The following is a 21991-nucleotide window of genomic DNA, read 5'->3' as shown; positions in this document are numbered from 1 at the left end:
CCTCCTAACTGTCAATCATTCTGGTGATATGTTTATCAACGTGCTCGTCCCCATTTTCACTTACTTGTGTCGAGTCTGACATAGTGGAGAAATTGCAAATCTTGTTTTGGAAAGTAAGCTTTTATGAGTGATGCAAACAGCAACTTTTAAACAGAGCGTACACGAGGAGAAATGGGCTCATGCATGCATTCGCAAGTGTTTAAAAGGCGTCCCCTCTTGAGAGCGGGTGCAGGGTTGTGCATGTGAATTATTATTTTTTCTTTTCAAAAATTCAGGGAATACTCCACTATTCCTCCAAGGTAAACAAAAAGTTTTTCAAAGACTGTGCTGTCTGTGAAAAACACAGTGAGACTGTTTCCCACACAGAACAAATGCACTTTCATTTAAGGTTGGGTATTTACAGGACCTTTCAGACTGAAATCCAAAGACATATTCATACCCAGGCGTGTCAGTTAGGTGATGCGAGTTAATAAGGAAGTAAAAGTAAGATTTTTCTCAAATGATTCACTCACCTATGTCAATGTTCTCCCGCCCCAAGGCCACCAGTGAAAGAAACAGTATTTCTCTATAAATACTCCTGAGAGAAATTCAGAGAAGAAAGTTAGATAAAAACTAAAATACAAAGAAATCAGCAAAAAATCAGCAAGTCTCTGTAGAGACTAACCTCTGCCGTTTAACACCTTCTGGATGACGTTTGATCTCCCGTAGCAACAGGTTGATCGGACCATAGACGTCGTTGGTTTGGATGTTTCGAACAATGGTGTTGAGGAGGGTCCGGATCTCCTGGTGATCTGTTGGACCCAAAGTCCCCTTCTTCTCCACTACCAACAACAAACACTTATTTAACAAAAAAAACAGACTCCCACTGCAAATGCTGCAGGAGACTTTTTTCCATACATTTATCCACCAATTTCATTTCCTAGTACTGTTAAGGAAATTCAAACTAAAAATTTGCTCTAACTCATTGATATTAACCCACTCTTTCAAAGGAGCTGTAAATTATTGTCCTTTGGTGCCCTCTACTGGAAAACTGGAAATTAGACATCAAACTCAGGCACTCACAGAAGGTCCTCCAGAGAAGGTAGAGGGGTTCTTCAGGCTCCCGGTGCAGGTTGATGTTGTCCCACAGCAGCTGGACGAAGACGTGCTTACTATCCTGAGTCAGTGATGTCAGAGGAAGCTGCAAAGACAACATTGTTACAGAAATGGGAGTGCTTCCCAAAACTTATATTTGCACATCTTTCGACCTCAAACTTTATTTCATAGGGATTTTTAAGACTCTGATACCCTTAAATAAACCAACCAGCTTTAGAAGTCACTGGAAGTTACAATCTTAATATAACACATCCATAATTTTAACCAATCATAAAAAACGTAGAGGGAGGAAAGCTGTTTTTAACCTGTACTCCATTGTTGCAGTGTTCAGAGGTTAAGATGAGGCCAGGAAGGTGAGACGGGAGATCCAGGCGGCGGAAATACCACACCAGGTTCCAGAAGATTATGGGATGCTGACTGAGGAACTTGTGTGTGTAGATGACCTGGATGGAAAACATCGCAGAGGTTTTTAGAACGGAGAGCAATTTCAGGAAAAATGTTAAGTGAAACGAACTGTGAGAAATCATTTGCACCTGGTCTCCTTCATTCTCCAACAGGGTCTCCAGCTCCTTGCGCAGGACCAGAGGGCTGAGGTACGGTACAGACACCGGTTTGGGATTGGGACGTTTTTTGCCAATGCCATCCTGATGTACACATAAAAAAAAAGAGAAATCCAACCATTAAATCCTAGTAAAACATGCTACTTGGAGCTTTGCTTTAATCATTACAGCCAAGTGAAAAGTGCTGACCGACACTTCCTGCAGGCTGCAGGGCAGGCTGGTGGTGGAGACACCGTGTCCGGGTCTTAGGGAGTAGTCCAGGCTCTGCAGAGGGCCTCCGACGCTGTTGCTGCGTGTCAGTGAAGTCCCACTGGGTCTCTCCTGTTTCCCTGCTGCCTCCAAGAGACCCAGTGGATCTGATTGGACTGGCTTTGGAATCAGGCTGGGGAGGCAACAAGGAAAGGGGGCATCAAGCTGTTTCTGCAGGACTTCAGTCTTTCTTTCAAGGTTCCTTAACATTTTTCATGAGTGAGTTAACAACAGATGTTTCATTTAAATGTAGAACAGAAAATTTCCAAACGTTTCATTGCAACACTGGGTAAAATTCTAGAAATAATTGAAATTATTTTCCAGGACTGAAAATTGAAAAAAACAAAACTAACCTCTTATGAGCTGCAGGTCGACAGTCTGGATTCTCCTTTGACTCCTCCTCAGAGAAGTTGATGGCATCTGGGGTCTTTATATCAGCTAAGCTCCCAGCTGTAGGCTGGGTGCTGCTGCTGTGAATGCTTTCTCCTGATGCACTGGGATTCATATAAAAACTGAAAGAAGATATCAAAAGTCAGCTTTTTGCTTTGCATCTATATTCAAACTGAAAAAAGTGATCTGCCTCTAGGTATTATTCTGAGGGAGTCGTACTCGGGCATCGTGCGGAGGTCATGAAACTCTATGTGCAGTAAGGGGAGGAAGGCTGTTCGGCAAAACGGACAGTTTGTGTTCAGGTTGGAGTCATCCGCCGTCCAGCCTGCCATTATCTCCTCATCATAGACCAGGGCCTCGCAGGAGCGGCATTGGGAGCAGCTGGACATCAGCACCTAGGGAGGAGCAAATTCAGCAATTACTTCAAGGAACTGACACATTTATCACAGAGAGGGTTAGTTTGTGTGGGCCTGACCTCCAGAGCACAGTTCTGGTAGATGCTGGAGGAGGAGGCGTGATGTGAAGAGCTTTGCTCAGAGTCTGGGCCCCTGCCTACACGCCCTGTAGTTGCATCTGCAGCCATAAACAGATAACGTCAACAGAAATCTCCTAAAAAAAGAAAGTTTATGGTTTTACGTCGTGTATAGAGATGAGAGCTCACTGGTCTGCTGCGTCCCTCTGCCCGTATCACTGCTGCCACTGCTGCTGCCCAGACTGGTGCTGCTCCGGTTCAGACCATTAGCTACCAAACCAGGGTCGGCTCTTTTCTCGGGACTCTCCTCTAAATCGTGTGCAGACAGCAGGTGTTCATCCAGACGTCCGGGGAATCGGGCCGCACCCTGAGGATCTTCATCCTGCAGTTCAATTTCAAAATTACAGTTTGCAAATGAGATTCTTCTTTTCTAATATTAAGCTTTTTTAAAGGTTTACATCCTATAGTATTTTTTACATGAATAAATACATTCACCCCTCTAGATTAAATCCTACATCAGATAACCTGTGTCGCGGTCTGGGAACCGCTGTCCAAGAAATGCGGATGCTAATCCACCTCAGATGTCTGCTAACATTTCTAAATCCTGCATATTCAATCACTGAAAACTAAAGAGTAAAATGAAGAGTTAAGCCTTCCTGTTGTTAGCTGAAAGTCTTGGTCTCTCTCTCTCTGGGCCAAATTGAACATGTCTCAGAAAATTGACTTTCCTTTTAAATAGTGGGCTTCACCTTCAAAACTCGTAGTAACTAATAATAGATTAAGTTTGGTAATCTTGCAATAACATCTTCCACATTGCAGGGTGTTGTGAGCAATGTGATTGGGCAAAGCTTACGATTGTTTATGTCCACTCACCTCATCATCGGAAGAAGCAAAAGCTGATTGCATGGCCTCCCACATTTTACTCCCCACATTCGCTGCCTGCTTCATGCCCGACTTAAGCACGTCGATTTTGGCTCCGGACAGCAAAGAGTCCATTTTGATGCCTGAAATGGTGTTGATGACGGATCCCAGCGATGCTGCCTGCGAGGACTTGACCAGTGCCGTCAGTGAGGAGGATTTGGGAGTGGCGCTTTCCGTGGTGCTAACATAGGTTTTTGTCTTTACGGCGAAAGTCTTGGAGCGAGTGACCGTGCTTGGGCTGCGTTTGGGCGTTTCCACCGGGGAAGCGCTTGCACTTTTGGCAGGTGGCACCGGAAGGCTGGCCCTCCGTTCCAGAGGCTTTTGGCCATCGGTGGAGTCCCCCTGAGCCTTCTGCAGCTCCATGCTGGAGGACTTTGATCCCAGTGGGCTCTTCAGACTCATGTACATTTCGATTTCCTCGGCCAGGTTGCGGGATACAACGGTAGGCACGGAGCGCGGCGGATCCTGACTGCTAACAGAAGCTGACTCTTCTTTCTCCGACACCAGGAGGGAGAGAGGGTCAGCCCCTGCCTCCACGTCGGCCCTCTCCAGCGTAGCTCCTCGGACTCCAGACTCATCGTCCTGAGATTCAGTCTGCCTCCTCTCTCGTTTCTCCTTCCTAACTTCAGCAACCATCTGTTTCTCCTCCCCTTTCGTTTCCTCAGATGCTCTCAGGTCCTGCTCACTTGAAGGCTTTTTGTCTTCCCCAGGCTCCTCCTCTACATCCTCAAAAAGTGCTTTGGACTTCCCGTGAGGCAGTGGACTCTGAGCTCCAGATAGCGCCGCTGTAAGTATACGAGCGTCTGCGCCCATTTGGCTGGCCATGTGGTCCACGCCTTTTTCCAAGAGCATCCCAGCACGGGTTTCAGCACTGAAGCTGCAGCTGCGCTCTGAGAAGGCCTTCTGCCGTTGATGCTGAGACTGGTGGGCTGCTTTTACAGGTGTCATCGAGTCGCTGTGATCAGGCAGAGACACGTCCTCAGTCTTACTGAGACTTCGGAAAAGCTTCCCCGTTTCTGGAGAGAACAAATGCAAAGTAAGTAATCTAAAGCTGCAACAATAGAACCAAATAGCTCCTTTTTTTTAGACCTCAAAGGTTGCAAAAATTAGAAGAGTTGACTTACTGGTTTCCCTGCCACCATCAAAGCTTCCGGTGGAGAGCCTCACAATACTGGGGACAGGTGAATGGACATCAATAGGACTGGGTGGCTCTGCTACAGCTACGGCACTGTCCATTGAGCCTGCAATGTCGCCCCCTGGTGGCAAAAACAAACTAACTGTACGGAAAGCAACAACATACTTTTAAGTCTCTGTACTCTCTAACACTTCTCAGTCATTTTTGTCTAAATTTAAATTAAAATGGATGGATAAACAGAAAGATGGATGACAGATCTACAAAGACATTAAATGAATGAGATAAATGAGTGGACAGACATAGTTTGGATGATCAGAGGTAGGGGAAGAGAAAGATAGGAAAATGCATTATTAAAAACAACACAAAATTGATATCACAATGTGCCACAAAATATGAAAGTTATGAATATACTGCTCTACTCTTCATAATCAAGATTGCAGCAAGAGAGTTAACGACATCTTTTCTAACCATCCAGGTCTTTTTTATCAGCATTTCTTTGCTCAGTGGAAAGCTCGTCTGCAGCCGAGGCCTCTACCAGCTCCTGGTGTAACTCATCCTTAGACCCGTATCCTTGATCAGACTGCCCTGAAGGAAAAAACCCGGCTGTTGTCAGCAGTTATATATTTATAATTATATATTTTTTTCCAAGCATTGAACGTGAGAACGTTTTTTTTTGTTTTCTTAGCTTCAGGTTTTATCAGGTGAATCTACCTGTATTACAGCCCTCTGCTGTGTCCTCATTTGGCTCCGCGCCATTAACTTCACTGGAGCTGTGAGCGCTACCGTGACTCAGATTATCAGCATCTGTAGCTACTAACTCTTCTGATGCAGCTAGGAGAACAACACAGGGAGAATTATTGTCAGAAAGACACAATGCATGCTTCTAAAACCTTTTTAAGATTCAAAGTTTTTGTTTTTTTCCAACACTTTTGTGAAATGTTCTGAGCATTTGAGTATAAATACTGCAGTGCTTCCTTAATTCTGGTTTTATTTTATAATCTGAAGGTCAAAAAATAATGTTTTTATTGTAATTAAACAGCTTTTTTTTGGTGAAGATCTTGTGCACATGGATTTTTTAAATGAGGTTATTTAAAGCAGAGCTAGCAAACATGTCTGTGGGACAAAGCCCTATAATAGTATTATATTTGTTTGGTAAATCAGGCTCCATTTATGTGCCACAGGTTGAGTAAAAAGACCATTTAAAATAAAACAGGTACTAAGGTGGTCCATTTTTATTTTTTGCACAGTGCTCGGTCAGAAAGTGCGAAACTTTCTCAGTCTGGTAAAATAGATCAAGATTTTTCATTTTAAACAGGAAATGGTTGCATATTTTTTACATTTGGTCTAAATTTCAGCTTGAGGGTAATGATTTGATTACTTAATTAGTTGAAAATACTTCTAAGTCAATTCAATGACACTTTATTAATCCCAAAGGAAAATTAAATGTTGCAGTAACTTTATTTACGTAACATTTTTTTAAACAGGTGTTGTAGGTGTTGATAGCTGTAGGCAGGAAGGATCTTCTGTAGAGGTCTGTCTTGCACCAGATCTGGAGAAGCCTCTTACTGAAGACACCCTGTTGTTGTTGTTAAAAATCATCTAACAAGGATGCTCACTGTTGCCCATAATTTTATTCACTTTATGATTAATTATTCTTTGCGAAATAATCTCCAGAGTTTAAGAATATCAGAGTCAAGCTAGCAAAGTTACTACAATGCGCTCCCACCTTAAACAGTGCAATTGTAGAATAGAAAACTTCAAACTTTTAACATTGAGCCAATAGCATATTCTAGAAAAGCAAACCTTTATTCAGTCTTTCTCACCTGTGGTCGTTGTCGTAGGTGTTTTCTTCTTTGATGACCTCTGATTTTGAACTTGCTTGAACTGGGCCACCCCACGGACAACGTTACGCAACTTGGTCCACATGAAGAGGCCGCTGCGGTTTCGACTGGGCCAAGGGCTCTCCAGGACCGCCTGTGGACAGCGGAACGCTTTGTCTCAATAGAACAAGCCAGCAACATATCTAAACGGTTTCTGTTTATATATTAAACAAAAGGTATGAAGCAAACCTTGTTATAGTATCCGTATGTGATGGCGTTGGGTTGAACTCCAGCTTTTTTCATCTCTACCAGGACTCTTACAGCCATAACAGGGAGACCCCACACACCACAGAGCTGCATCACCACTCTGTAACAAACCTAAGGCACAAACAGAGGATTGATCTGCAGCGTTCCATGCCAATCGAAGCTTCACCAGAAACAGCAGAGAGCTGAGCCTACCTCATCCAGCACCTCCACCTCGGTGGCCTTCATCCTCAGCAGGACGTTGTATGCCTGCTGCATGGCTCGGCTCTTAGACTTGGCCAACCGCACGCCTGCAGGCAGGCAGATGAACCACATGCTGTAGCAGTGGCTAAACAGGCAGCGCGCCCACAGTGGAGGGTTGGAGTAGAAACGCTTTGCCAGCTTGTAGGCATGCTTAATCTCCTGTTAAATAAAAAAAAAAAGCACACCAAGTTGTCTTAACATGCTAATGTAATAAAAAGTAACTCAACGTCTGCTGTATGTACCTGCTTGGTTCTCTTCGCCAGCAGTGCAGGGCTGCTGGATAGACTCGCCCCTGCTGCTCTGGTGCTCAGCGCCGGACGCAACTCTCTGGGTCGATCAAACAGACTCAACTGCAGCCTGGGGAAACCCTTATAGCTGGAAAATATAATAAGCTTAATGTCTTAAGGTAGCAGGAGGATAATAAAAATAATGAATAAAAGTTCGACAGGCTGGTCCCCTGCTTTGAACACTTAAAACTACAAAATGATTCCATCATTCTTTCCCTACAATGCCTAGTTCTACCAGATAAAGTGAATTTTCTGGAGCATCCCCTTTTTCCACCTGCTGCTGTGCACTGCCAGTCAGATGGCTGAGGAAAGGAGATTCTAAATATATAGACTGGAATTCTATCTGATTCCAGAAAAGAAACCCAAACCAGTCATTCCAGATCATATAAAAGGCACAATTTATCCCTTTTAAGCAACAGTGACTTAAATGTTAAAGGCGTCAGCACATCTATCTTTACAATTAATCATTCAATGCAGCCTGAAATATAAAGATATCTCATGAGTTTTAGGCAAATTTGTTCAAGTTTCAAATTAGGTTTAAACAGGTATGTTTAAATCTACAGAAATTAAGGATGAAGGCATTGATGGAGACGCACAAATATATATGGAAACATTGAATAGTAAACTGTCATTTTTTTAATAATTTTTTTTTTTCATAAATCCATGAATCAGTTTAATCAATACTCGAATAAGAAGCCAGGTTCATGTATCATTTTCTTCATCCTTCATCCATTGAAATGATCAATTCTACACTTTTCAATATATCTTCTACCTGCTGTGACTTCTGTTTATCAACTTATTTTGTTATTAGCTGGAAGATACTTTAACCTTGTAATGCCAAATGTATCATATTTGATACATACGGTTTCTGAAATGTTTTGCATCTGACACCTTTTGCATAATTTAATGGTAAAAACTTTGCTCAAAATCCTCTTGTACACAATCAGATATACCTGATAACAGAGGGCAGAATACTACACAAAAAAAAATCTTGACTCATCGCATAGTAATAAATTATTGATATCAAAAATGTATTTCTGTTTTTTCTTTTTACATATTTTGTTAAAAGGCCAAATAAGGACTTCAAACCAAAAAAAGTAATTTTCTGTTTTGTTTTATTCTTGGATCGGGCTTTAAAGGGTTAAAATCAATCTTACTCATATAAACTAAATAAGATTTAAGCTTTGATCTTCAAATGTTTTCTTATTTTAGACGGACTTCCAGCATTCACCCGAGCTTCTCCTCTAGTGTTTGCATTAAAAGACAGCAGCTACAAATAAACATTTTATTACTGCAGCTATAATATTAGCAGTACTGTGATCGGATGCCCTCTGGACTCAGTGCAGGAGGTGGGAAACAAAAGGATCCTAACTAAATTAACATTTCTGTTGGATAATGTCTCCCATCCCATGCATGAAGCTGTCCTTCAACGACAGACTGCTGCACCCTAAAAGCACCTGGGAGCGTTATCACAGATCTTTCCTCCCAGCAGCAAGAAGACTTTATAACATCACTATTCCCAATTACCTCAATAAGATGTTACATTCATGATAGCTTTTGCAAAGTTTCTCTCTGCCTCTTAAATAAAATGCTGCTGTCGTTTTTTGCACATCTGTGCTGTTGCTGCTATTTTTCACTTATGCATTACTCTAACAATGTCCACCGCTGTTTATTGACTATTTATTATTTAATACAGATGCACAGTATTTATATTGTAAAAACAATGTACAGTACAATATTTCTTTTTGTTTATTTTCTGAACTCTGTCACTTATTGTTATTTTTATACACTTTTCTAAAAGGTCCACATTTATGTGACCAGTTTTTCTATAATCCTTTGCTGCTGTAACACCACAATTTTCCCATTGTGAGAAAATAAAGGGATTTCCTATTACCGGTATATTCTATTCAGGTACATTTTTTTTTTGTCTTAAACTTTGGATTTATCTAAGCCAGCGTATAACAATCATTTTTTTCACCCCAAGGTTATTATTGTTAGAATCTCACAGTGGCATGTATCTGATTACTTTGAAAAAGAAGTTAAAAACAAACCGCTTTGTTTTCCACAGCTTTGGAATGACTATGACCTGGATGACTGAGAATCTTTAACAGCAGGTGTCTGATAACTGTTTAGAGAAACTTACGTGTACCGAGCAGCGGGTTCCGATCCGTTGTCAGCTGGAGGTTCTGGAGGCATCACAAATACTGTGTGCTCGCTTTTCTGGGACTCATCCAGCTCCAGCAGCTTGGTGTCCTCAGATGAGTCTCCTTCAACCTACAGCCAAGATATCAACCAGATTAGAACCAATAAATCTGCATGTGAAGCTCTTAGCATAAATTAAGCATCAGGCAAGACTTCCAAAAAAAACGTATCTCCTAAATTAGTTTTTTAATGACCCAGACTTTATTCTCTTAAGCTTAGAGCTTCAGACTTTTCTTTTGGACCTTTGCTGCTTTCTACACTGCAAAAAAAAAAAAAAATAGAAATAAGTAAAAAAATTCTTACATTAGGTGTATTTACCCTTAATTTGAGTAGGTAAATAAGACGATTTGTCAATGGAATTAGTATATTTACTCTTAAAATAAGACAATTAGATAAAATGTACTTGAAATAAGACAATGCAATAGTTTTTTCTTATTCTTAATTTAAATTGTCTTGTTCCATTGACAAAGTGTCTCACTTACCTCCTCAAGAAAAAATTGCATTTTTTTAAAGAATTACTCATTTAATTTTAAATCCGTTGCAATGTAAGTAATAATAGTCCTCTTTTTATACAAAAAAATCCTATGTAAACAAACCTGAGACCATTAAAGGCAACAAATGAACAGAAATGAGGGATTTCTACACAGTACTGTAGTATATAATGCTTTTCCATCAGTCAGTAAAAGGTTCATGTTCGATTAGAGTTAGGCTTAAAGGTTAAAGTGGAAAGCAGGAAATGGCCACACCCGGTGTTGTATACATGACTCAAAGAGTATAACATAGCATGCTCTGCTTGTTTAACGTTAAACCAGGCTTAAAACGGAAAAAAGCCTCTGCGGAAAATGGGATTAAACATTACCTTGGTACCCTTGTCGGTGATTTTATCAGAGGGAAAAAGCTGCAAGAAGAGGAAAAAGAGCAGAGGCCAAAGAGTGAATTAAAGGAAGCCTGTTTTCCATCCAACATCCCAAAGTGATTTAGCCAAGAAAGTGTGGTCAAACAAAGGCCTCCTGGAAGGAAAGGAAAACAACGTGGGCTGGTGATTACCTTCTCCACACAGTCATCGAAAAAGGCCAGGCCTGTGTCTTTGTCGCTCACAAAGGTGCACTCCTCGATAAAACGGATAAATATCTGAGTCTTTGTGAGCTGGGAGTAAAACTTCTGATGGGTGCGGTCTCTGCTTTTCAGGAAACCTACAAGGAGACATGGAAGATTGTATTTTGCTCCCAAAAGATATTCTGGTTGTTTTGGAACATCCAGGATTTGCTCAGAAATAGAAAAAAATGCAATAAAAACGTTGCTGTCTATTATGTATGAGCAAACATGGATGATCAATGAAAAGAGCTTTTTAGAGAGCTGGTGGTAGTAATAATTCTGTCCAATTATTGATCGGGGGGATGTTTGGGAATAAAGAACTAATTCAGAACCATATTCCCAGCAACGAAAATTAATTAGTGTTTATGAAACCTGACCAGACAGGCTGCTGAAGGTCCCCCGCTTACCTTGCAGGTCATAAAGGGAGTCTGCAGCTGTGGCCTTCGCAGAAGGTGCCTGGGTGATGGGTTTGAGGTAGTTGCGGTAGCCCTTCAAGATGGAGGCCATGAAGCGAAGGAAGGCTTCCTGGATCTCCATCTCCAGGGACATCTTCTTCTTTTGCCATGTGAAGTCAGCGTCAATGGGGGTCAGATCCAGAGCAGAGTCTTCATGTGGAGTTTGGCGAACTGCCACTGAAACGCCAGCAACAATCACTTTGAGTCAGTAGGTCTGCATGCACAGTGAGGTTAAACTTTACTTGCATTTACTTGCATTTCTTATCCAAGCTCTAGACTTTTCAGAATAAAATGTCAAAAGTGTGACCTTAAAAGGAAAAATGTCACTTTAAAGAGACATTATATAAGTTTTTAATTAAAAAAAATTTACACATAGAATGTTCATGTTAAATGGGTCCAACCTTGCAAACAATAAAAGTGCTGTATTCCAGATGGATTTTTCGCCTTGCTTCCAGCCCAACTCAAACACCAATAACAACTCCAGGTAAGGAGAAAAAAGTTAAACCAAAAAAAAAAAAAACTTAAGTAGGAGAGCCAGTTACGAGAACGAGCAGATAAGTATGATTAATAAACTCTGTAATGCCTCTTTAAATTTTTTACCCAACAAATAGAGCAGTTAAAAGAAGGAGAACAGCTTTATCCTATTGCTGATAAAGCTGTTCTGCAAAGTGCAAAGGCAAAACTCTGTCAAAGGTAAACTGTGCCTCATCCATTCATCAGCTGTAAACATGTGGTGAATGGATGACTCCTTGTTAGGATGTGATCTGTTAGGAGCAACATCAGATGCTCACACTGAGGCCACATAACCACTGTTACACTTGTTATAACTTGTTCACATTAAAACCTTCACAGTTTGCACATTGAAATGTGTGGCTGAGCTTCAGATACAGTATAAATTCCTGTAACTCTTTATAAGTTTTTAAATCTCACTGTTTTTTTAAACATTTTACTAACATAAATGATATAATAGTATAAGCATTACATGATTAATATGTCTAAATAAAAAAACTTACACGTAACTAGAATATGACCAAATCTGATCTAAATTTGATCTATTTTTCACATCTGTCCTTTTAACTTCTCAAATAATTGTCGAAATGTGCCACTTTAAGAGCTTCCTGGATGCTGTTTAGATATGGTTTAGTAAGTAAATCCTGGTTTACAATCAGCACTGAATGTTTGAAATGTACCATAAATATCCACAGGTTGTGAGATTTCCTTTAGGTCCTAACATCTTAATTCTCTAGCGACCATATCTGAGAATGTGTTGATTGACCGGTTTATGTCTTTTCTTCATGTGCAAAAGAGGAAATCACATATAGCATTCGCTGTGTACGGTGATCAGGTGTTGGCTAGCAGGCCTGTTACACCCCAGTGAGTTTTGTTGTTCTGGAAACCATGAACCCTATTACCTCTATATAGGGCACTATATAGGGGCCATTTTATGAGTGTTCCAATGTCTGGTGGATGAAAAAGTAAGTGGAGTCAAAATTTCCTGCAATGCACTTAAAAAGAAGTGTGCAACCATGGTCAATAGACGAGCATATATATCCTAGAATGCTTTGCAAGAAGAATGCTTGCATAGCATCATGGGATTGTCTTGGGGGCGAGAAAGAACAAAGATGGCGCAGGCATGGAGTCACATGACCAACGGATAGCAAAAAGTAGTGATCATCTATCCCAACTGTCAGTTATCCGAGTTCCCTATCCGATCCCTGCTCTATAAAGTGATTGAGGGTTTAAGACAGACGTTCGGACACAGTGTAAGACTGATTGGCCACCACATACGCTTCTTCTTGCTGAATTATTTATTCTTGCATCTGTAGCGCCCTTTGATGAGCTGAATAAGAACATGTCAGTTTTTTAAAAGGACAGTGACATTTAATTTAATATATCCAAGCATATAAAGCTATTAAAAGTATGAATTTTTGTTATAAAATTAATTTAATAGTCATATTTGAAAGTGGCATTGAAGAGAAGGTTCAATAATGCGCCAGATCAGCTGATTTCCAGTAAAAGCTGCTGGCACATCCAGCGTCCAGCAGGTCATTTGTAATAGCGGTCATAAAGACAAGATTTTATAAGGGCTCAAAGCATTACTTCAGTGGCAACTTTTCTACAGCTCAGAGGAAGTGGTCAAATAGCTTTTTAAGAATCCCAGCCGTGACAGAAGGGCTCAAGCAAAATATCGTCTATAATGGAATGTATCCTATCCGATGCATGAAGCCGTTGCAGCTTTGGGGGGCTTCCTGATTAGTTTCTATAACAAATGAGCGCAAAGTTATCAATTATTCTGCTCACTTCGAAAATGCAAAGTTTTGCAACTGCGTTGTTTTCACTAAATAAGAAATGTAATTCCACTTGAATACGTTTGTTTACACGATAACTCTGAAAACAACATGCCAACACCAGATGTAAACATGAGAAATATCCATATTTCAGCCACGGCACTAGTGGGCGCCATCATCCTCCAACTGCTCACAGTCTTCTTCATATTTTTACAAGGCAATAAGGTCCAGGTAGATCACGTGACTGGTGTGATACGAAAAAAAAGTATTTCCGTTGCAGTTTTGCAAAATTTAAGAATTTCGATATGAATGAAAAACCACCACTAAGTGTGATTTATTTTATTTTTTAGAAAAACATGAGGCGTTTCCATTTAGCATGTTAATTCGTAATTTCAATTTGCACAATTGGATTGTTAATGGAAATGCAGCTAGTATGAATGCTGCCCCATAGGTGCAAAAGGTTGCGTATTTGTAGATCTTTTCTCCAAGCAGCTTTATAATCGTTTCTTCTTAATAAAAGACATCTAATTGCATTTTGCTTTTTTTCCACACACACATTTCAAGGCCCCTAATAGTGAGCAGAGAGCCTGCGTGAGATAAAACACAGCCTAATGTAATCCAGGTTTATAAAAAATTTCAAATGTTTGTTCTTTTCATTGGAGGTCGATTTTGGAGGAAGACCTGCACCAAAGCTAATTTGTTTGGGATTGAATCCAGAATGGCTGCACAGAGGATCAAGGACTCTGTACTTTTGCAGCATGCTTTACAACAGCTCCACAAGTTTACAATTTCACTGGTTTTCTTAGTTCACCTTTGGTCAGCAGGTAAATGAGAAGCACTGAGGTGTAGTTTGTACCTGTGGCCAGCTGGTGGTGCAAGTTGTTTAGCAAGTTAATCAGACTCTTGCAGGGTTTCTTTGGGAGGTACTTCCAGTTGCTGTGTTTCTTCTCATCCGACCTGTGACACAAAATACCACAGAGTCAGTCAATTAGAAGTAACAGAAAAAGCTCCATTGACATCAGAACTGGGCTTTGAAAAACAATCTGCTCCAGCAGCACAAAGCTGTAAATACATGTCTGTAGTAAAAAGGACAACATACAGATAGATGGTGTTGGTGTCCAGGTCCACACAGACAACATCTGGTGGGGGGTCGTACAGATCAAAGTAACGGGAGTCCACACCCACAATGAATGGACATGGGGCATTAAGGACACCGGCCAGAGAGAGCGGGCACAGCGGGATGTAGGGACACTGCCACTGGAAGGGGAAAATCATCTAAGGAGACACAAACAGACCAGCTGCTTAGTTACTGGTTTAAAAAACATTATTTTTAAACAGGAATCTAATAAAGCAGAAGGTAACGTCTGGTTTCTAAAGACGATCAGATCAGAATGACATCTAAAGCAGAGATGTTTGGCTAAGATAGAGAAATATATTTAAATGTAGCCAATTGAAATAAACTGGTGAGTTTTTCAGGGATTGTGACAGAGTGGAGTTTTTAAAGGTGGCCACACGCTGTAGAAAAAACAGGTTAAAGGTAAAAGAGCTTAAGTACTAAAAGGACATATCGTTTTATGTTTACATCAACTGGATTATTACTAAAAAAGACAAGAATCCAATCGATCACATTTAAAAATGAAGTTTCTTACAAAAAATTAAAGAATGAACAGAAAAGGAACATTTGCTTCAAGTTTGTTTTTCCAAAAGCAATCTGATGTAAAAACAACATGCAAGAGGTCAAAAGGTCAACTCAGGTGGCCGCTCTAACTATTTCATACATGCAGTCTCACATGTCTAATATTTAACTTGCTTGTGAAATACTGGAACCAGCTAAAAGAAAAGCTTTTACTTGTTATGCAATAAAGGGGCGCAATATTACCTTCATTTCAGCTCCAGGTGAAGCATTCCTTCTACTTATATATATGCCAGTGACGGGAAAAATATACTATTCCTGACAAGTGAAGCACAAAACCATCTGCCTCAAGCACAAACTGTTCCTGTCAGGATACTGAAGCTCGCAGAGTGGAGCAGACATTGTGATGGAAGAGTGAGCTAATTGTGGTTTAATCACAACTTGTTGAGGGGAGTTTTGGTCTGGTGGTTGGCGCAGTGTGCTTGTGCTTTTAGAAGGTTGCAAGTACCCGGTTCAATCCTCACAGCCCGCACTCTGGGTACCTCAGCAACCCCACACTGCTCCCTGGGCGCCACACAATGGCAGCCCACTGCTCCCCAATGAGATGTGTTAAATTCAGAGAGTGAATTTCCTCACTGTGGGACAATAAAGGGATTTACATTCATAAAGCTAATGTTTATATCAATAATCTATCATGTAAACCTGCTAAGGACCCAGAATATTCATCACTTTCCAAAGAGCCTTTTTGAAGGCTTTTCAATGTTTTTCTATAGGTGAATGAGAAACACTACTGTGTATAAATTTGTTGTTTTCATGGTGAAACATGGTGGTGGGAGCATCATGCTGGAGAAAGGACAGGGAAACAGGTCAGAGCTGATGGGAAGTGGGATGGATCTAAATGTAGGACAATTCTGGAAGATATCCTGTCTGAGGCTGCAAAACAATAGAGACGGGATTGGAGGGTTGACTCTAAACTGTGGCAGCCCACTGCTCACTGAGGGGATGGGGTAATGCATGGGTAAATTAAATAAATCAATAAAGTTAAATTATTATTATATTATAGGTTATTATAAAGAGCATGAAGACATGAGAAGGAGCCAATTTAAATTGACACATCTGTTAGAACGGCCATTTCAAAGTCCAGACAGAAGTCTGATTCTAAATTTCAGTCAAGACTTGATCATCTATTTAAATGCTGCCTTCATGTAATCTTCCTGAGGTTGGGCTGTTTCCTAAGAACAAGGAAGATTTTCAGACACACCCCGCGATTCCCAGTGTTGACTCAGGGCTTGGCTTAATACAAAAACTACAGGATTATTTTTAGATTTTTATTATTGTCTAAAAATAAGCCTGAAAAAGCAAAGTTATCCTTCTATTTCACAATCATGCACTATTTTGCATTAGTCCATCAATAAAATCCCTACAAAAGCAGACTAAAGATAGCAGCTGTAAAAAAAAAAAAAAAAAAAACTACCTGCAAACTTTGATAAGAAACTATTATTTTTCACATCTTTGTTATAAAATGAATTTTTTGATTATATCCTGATAATCAAGCCATAATCAAACCATGATTGTATTTACAAACACATGAATACAGTAGAGCTAAAGACAGCGTTAACAGAAGAAATGAGGCTTCAATTTGAAACAGGACGAGGGTTACTCATGCTTTTCAGCTCAAATGCATCAGCGATGCCACATCAGACGACACGGGAGGTTTCAATTTAGCTTTATATTTAAACCATCCTCATAGCTGAACGATATCAGACTGTACTCACAGCTACCACAGCCTCTGCCACTCCGGTGAGCACGGCGGGCCTCAGCGAGTGCAGCAAGATCTTGCTCTCCAGCAGGATAAAGTGCAGCAGTGTGGCGCAGTTTTCAGCACCTAGATTCATCAGCAGGGTGCCGTAATCTGCCCCGCTGACAAAGACGGAGAGGGAAACCAGATCAGTTTCGAGCGGGTAAAAAGAAAACCGATAAATGTGAGCACAGGAATGGAATTGTGACGGCATGGATAGATTGAGGAAAATTGATGCTGCAGTCAAAAGTGCTTAAAGCTGGACAATTATCAAAACATAACAAGCGGGTTTTATTCTGCTCTATGGTCTGAAAAACAAAAACAGAAAAAAATGTTTTTAAAATTGGACATAAACTGATTTTTTCTGGAATTTATAACCTGTAGTGTCCCACAGCTAATATATCACAGAAATATCACCTGTGGGACACAACTTTTATAGGTTTACTAACCCAAACATCACATCCTGCTACCTATGAGCCCCTGCACAGTTAAGAAAGGTTTTACTGAGTGCATATGTTTAAAAAATTCATAGTATTTATTACCTGAGGGGTAAAGGAGTACACACAGGCTGAGAGAGTATCAAAGTGTCATGTGCCGAAAGCTGCAAAAGAAACAACGTCTATGTTAGGAAAGCACAAAATAAACGCATTGTCTGACAGCTCCTTAATTGGAACACATAGAGAATAAAAAAATAAATAAATAACCAAACAGTTACTACCATGTTAGCAACATGGCAGCTTGTAGGAAATATGCAAGTTCACTGTATGGACAGGTAGGCTCTGTAGGTTGGGCAAAGGTTAAAAAGGCACCGAAATGTTAACACTATTGTGGATGAAGATGAATGAGAAGGTGTCAACCAACAAGGCAAGAACATATTAGCAAGGAAAATTTAATCAACTTTGTTCAGAAAATCAGATTTTTCTTATCTAATATGTGAATCTGACATACATAGGTGTATTAAAGTCACGCTGGCAATAACAATCTTCAGTGAGGAAGTAGAAAGAAGGTTAAGTGTTGAAAAAAAATGAATCACTGGTGGGATTTACTGTTTACAGCTGTAAGGAGACAACCAATAACAGGAAGCTAAATGCATAAAAACAACTTTATCTGTTTGAAGAGTTTTATCCATCATAGCACAGGCTGAAACTAGAAATGTTGCAATTCTTCAAATAACTCACATTTTAGATCAACATTTATTTTTTTCTTAATGTATTTTATTTTATTTGAATGAATAGGATTATGTCTGTACAGTAATAACTATGCTGTTATGTCTATTTTTAAATGTTAATTGTATTGATCACCTTTTCCATAAAGACGGACTTGACTTTATTTGTAGGTTTTTAATATTACAGAGAGGAGGGATACGTTTTCTAACTTCAGGCCATTATAGATTTGCTTAGAAATGTATAAAACATTTGTTGTTTCTGCTCTGAAAGAGAAACTGGATCTGACTGAAATCTGGATACGCACATCAGTGCTGGACTGATTGGAAATTAGCCACCAATTGTCTGATTGGTGAATCTTACATAAGACCAACACAATTATAACTAAAGGGAACTGTGGAACCAGGTAGGAAGACTCCAAATTTTTCCTGGATGTTTTTCCACAAATGATCTGGGAATGTTAGAATAAGTAATAAGACATTCATAATTGGTGGATAACGGTGGGAAAATAGACCTTCATTTTCTCATGCTAGTACCTGGAGAATGGAATTTCCTCTGATTGAAACCCTTTTGTCTGCAGTGGAAACACTTATCTCAAGCTTAACAGCTATGGCTTAATTAGAACAACACTTTATTTTTATTTTTTTATTCCTTGGCTTGTTTATGATTAAAAACAATAGATGGAGACAACTCACCTGGACAAGGATTCTGGGTCTTTGAGGGGAAGGAAACGACACGTTGTGCATGAAGTGCGAGATGTGCCTTTGGAGAGAAACAAGCAGAAATTGTTTTAAAAAAAGCTTTGCTATGAGGTGAGTTATAATGCCTTTACCAACACTGAAAGGATCCCTACTTTTCAATGGGCAGTGGGTTTGGGCCTGAGACAGAGAGCTTGTAGATGAACATCAGAAACTTGCGGAACGACTCAAAGAAGGGCCACCGGGAGAGCACACAGATGCATTTGTTGGTGTTCACAGAGCGGTCAGGGATCGTCTTCTTCTCTACCGGGGTGAGCAGGCCCAGTTGGATCTTCTGCTTCTCGCTCAGAAGATCAGCAGAGTATGGTTCGTAGAACTGGATGGCAGAACCGTATACCTGGCAGGGCAGACGGACAAATCAACTTTACTTCTATAGCGCATTTAAAAACCGCATTGGTAACCAAAGTGCTGTGCATAAAATAAGTTTAAAAAATGAATAAAATAGACATAATAAATTATCAACATAAGTGGTGATTTTATTGTGCTTCTTCGCAGCTTTATTGCTGCATGTTCCTCTGCTTCACCTTTTCCCCAGATGAGATTGTCAGAATAAACGTGGAGAAGACCGGCAGAGGGTCACGGGTGTTTGGTGCCCAGCATTCGATCTTGGCGCCCATGGGCAAACAGAAGAGAGGAACAGACTCTGACAGAGGAAAAGACTCATAATCCTCTTCAGGGTAACGAAAGATTAAACCTGCAGAAGAAAAGAAAGAAGAAAGTAAGAGCTTATAATGTGATGATGAAATAACATCATAACCAGCGAAGCAGGTCTGACAAGGTTCCTCCTTTCCTTACCTGATCTAATACAATGTCAGGAAAAGAAATTACCATTTCTAAAGCTCAAAATGTCTGCATCATGAGTCAACAGATCAATTACACTGGTTTTAACTTATGGAAGTGACTAAGTTCAAGGTCAGTCCTGGATGAGATGCCTTAATGACACAAACCTTCCTGTGCCAACATGCTTACACACACAGAGACCTGCAGGCACTCGGATTATGGGCGTGTAAGGAAGTGCAGTTGTCTGAGAAGAACAAACAGCTCCTTCACAGGAAGACAGCCGGCCGAAAAAGATAAAGCCGGGCTGCATGGGTGTGTTTGTGTGTCAACAATCTTCATACGTGTGTGGCACAATATATCATTTCATAGGTCAAGCTGTTCCGGAAGTAGTAAGTCAGTGAAAATGTCACATGACGCTAAGAAAACAAGAAAAATGTCTGATTGTGAGAATGGAGAAAAACAGTGAAAGTTTGTCTGCTTTAACAAAGTGGCCGTGTTTCACACTAAAGCGTGTAATTCATACATTGCATGATAAAAGTATGATTCTTAAGACTGCTTCAAACGAATAAAATCAATAAAATAAAATCTGCACTTTAAAAGCAACACTGCATGACTTCACCTGCAGTATTACAGAATTAAAAATTAGGTATAAACTTAATTTGAAATACATTAATATATAACTTTTCGCATCATTATAAGGGACTTGGTGCGTATCGATGTTCCTTGAAGGTTGCCCTTTTTAAAAAATGTTGCCATGTAACTTGAGAAGGTTGATTCAACACAAAAATGAGTCATGTGACCCAGTGCTGCTTTACAACAATCTGAGATCCCCTTCAAAACCAGACTTAGACTACTTTATTAATTGCACCACTCGTTTGAGCAGTACACGAGACAAAAAAAACAAACATCTAATAACATAAAAAATAAGATGACTGAAAAGAGAAAAAAAAAGAGACAGGGACCTTAAGGACCAACAACGTTAATTGCAACAAAAAAGCTGACATCTGATCAGATCCATTTATAGTTCTATGGTATAAGATTTAATCTAGAGAGGTGAAAGTGCTCTTTGATTTACTATTAACTCCATGACTTCTCAGTCTGTTGGTCCGAAGTGTTCTTCTATCAGAGTCTTAAACACTGAGGAAGATTTATCATTTTGAAACTGATCAATGTTACCAGTTGTTTTCAGGGGAGCTAAACCGGAAAGTTATAGATTTAGCAACTCTAGTGGCTAAAAGTTACAGTTTTTCTTTTAAAATTTGTTTTGTTTCTTTGTTAATTCAGAAGTCATGAGCCATATAACTAGTTGTCTTTTTTTTTCTTTTTAAACGGTTATATAAAAGGCAGTAGTCAGCAATTGATTCATTTACATTTTGTAAAAGCTCTGACTCTTCCACCGTTTTTCTCCTGAACCATGTTTCTCTATGTTATAACAGTAGAATAATCTTGCATCAAAACCATATATGGAGTTTTTGATCACTCAACCCAAAACATTCTGGTTTTTCTCTTCTGCTAAGATTGTCAATGAAAGAGGTTAATTTAGCAATGGATGAATCCCTTCTTTGAGTTTACAGATGTCTTAGGTCAGTGGTTTTTAAACTGGGTCCTCCTGCATGTTTTAGGTGTTTTCCTGCCCTGCAGCTCATGGTGGCTGCTCAGGTTGATATGCAATCTCTTGATGTAGGTGTGCTAGAATAGAGATGCGTCTAAAACATGCAGGATAGAGTTCTGAGGACAGAGTTGGAAAACCACTGTTTTAGATCAATATTCTACTGGAAGAATCAATAATGACCCATTCAGAAGGTTGATGAGAAATGTAAAAAAAAAAAAAAAAAAAAGGTTTCAAATTGTTCTGATATTTGTATGAGGTTATGAACTGACAAGTTTCCTAGAGCCTCTGACAAAGTACCAGTGCATCCCTGGTCCTCCACAACGCTGGATAGTGTGCATGAGGGGCTTTGTCCATTCTCCATACAAAATAATTACTGATGCGATATAGAGTAGTGACCTCCTTTAGGGGGAGTGGCGGCCTAGTGGTTAGAGCATGGTGCTTGGGTCTCAGAGGTTCTGAGTCCCACACACTCCCACAAACTGCCACTCTGGCTCCCTGAGCAAGACCCTTAACCCCAGACTGCTCCCTGGGCACCGAGGGTAAGATGCAGAGAGTTAATTTAGTTGCACTGTACTTGTGACAGTGTAGTGTCAATATAAAATAAAAAAAAGAAAAAATAAATAGACCAATATGATTGATCTCAATTTAAAGCAATTAAGGGGTTCAGCCCTTTTACAGTTTTCTTGGTTAGGATTAGTATTCATTTCCTGATGTTTGTCTAATTTTGACTGAATAGTTTGCTTGTATTTTTCCCCATACTGCAGGATGGCC

At 40.0% G+C, this 21991-nt stretch overlaps 1 protein-coding gene across 2 annotated transcripts in view; it reads right to left on the bottom strand.

Moving 5' to 3' along the window:
* dennd4c (DENN/MADD domain containing 4C) overlaps nucleotides 1–21991 on the bottom strand; it is a 58029-nt gene that overhangs the window by 3659 nt on the left and 32379 nt on the right. The window contains exons 5-33 of one of the 2 annotated variants that reach the window (XM_015373847.1): nucleotides 19353–19522; nucleotides 18924–19165; nucleotides 18766–18832; nucleotides 17450–17508; nucleotides 16885–17029; nucleotides 14576–14751; nucleotides 14333–14433; nucleotides 11141–11365; nucleotides 10686–10831; nucleotides 10498–10536; nucleotides 9580–9710; nucleotides 7392–7524; nucleotides 7102–7308; nucleotides 6892–7020; nucleotides 6646–6796; nucleotides 5534–5653; nucleotides 5291–5407; nucleotides 4812–4943; nucleotides 3640–4703; nucleotides 2956–3148; nucleotides 2770–2867; nucleotides 2514–2689; nucleotides 2258–2416; nucleotides 1845–2037; nucleotides 1629–1739; nucleotides 1401–1538; nucleotides 1063–1180; nucleotides 665–821; nucleotides 513–577 (exon numbers count right to left, since the gene is read on the bottom strand). In XM_015373847.1, the coding sequence (XP_015229333.1) occupies nucleotides 513–577; nucleotides 665–821; nucleotides 1063–1180; nucleotides 1401–1538; nucleotides 1629–1739; nucleotides 1845–2037; nucleotides 2258–2416; nucleotides 2514–2689; nucleotides 2770–2867; nucleotides 2956–3148; nucleotides 3640–4703; nucleotides 4812–4943; nucleotides 5291–5407; nucleotides 5534–5653; nucleotides 6646–6796; nucleotides 6892–7020; nucleotides 7102–7308; nucleotides 7392–7524; nucleotides 9580–9710; nucleotides 10498–10536; nucleotides 10686–10831; nucleotides 11141–11365; nucleotides 14333–14433; nucleotides 14576–14751; nucleotides 16885–17029; nucleotides 17450–17508; nucleotides 18766–18832; nucleotides 18924–19165; nucleotides 19353–19522 (4962 nt within the window). The remainder of the gene's footprint in view (nucleotides 1–512; nucleotides 578–664; nucleotides 822–1062; nucleotides 1181–1400; nucleotides 1539–1628; nucleotides 1740–1844; nucleotides 2038–2257; nucleotides 2417–2513; nucleotides 2690–2769; nucleotides 2868–2955; nucleotides 3149–3639; nucleotides 4704–4811; nucleotides 4944–5290; nucleotides 5408–5533; nucleotides 5654–6645; nucleotides 6797–6891; nucleotides 7021–7101; nucleotides 7309–7391; nucleotides 7525–9579; nucleotides 9711–10497; nucleotides 10537–10685; nucleotides 10832–11140; nucleotides 11366–14332; nucleotides 14434–14575; nucleotides 14752–16884; nucleotides 17030–17449; nucleotides 17509–18765; nucleotides 18833–18923; nucleotides 19166–19352; nucleotides 19523–21991) is intronic. The other variant, XM_015373849.1, reaches the window with a different exon arrangement.

Source organism: Cyprinodon variegatus, unplaced genomic scaffold (assembly GCF_000732505.1).
Source record: "Cyprinodon variegatus isolate N-32 unplaced genomic scaffold, C_variegatus-1.0 Scaffold93, whole genome shotgun sequence".
Lineage (NCBI taxonomy): Eukaryota > Metazoa > Chordata > Actinopteri > Cyprinodontiformes > Cyprinodontidae > Cyprinodon > Cyprinodon variegatus.
Note: the sequence above shows the minus strand (reverse complement) of the source record. Positions and strands in the feature narration are given on the sequence as shown.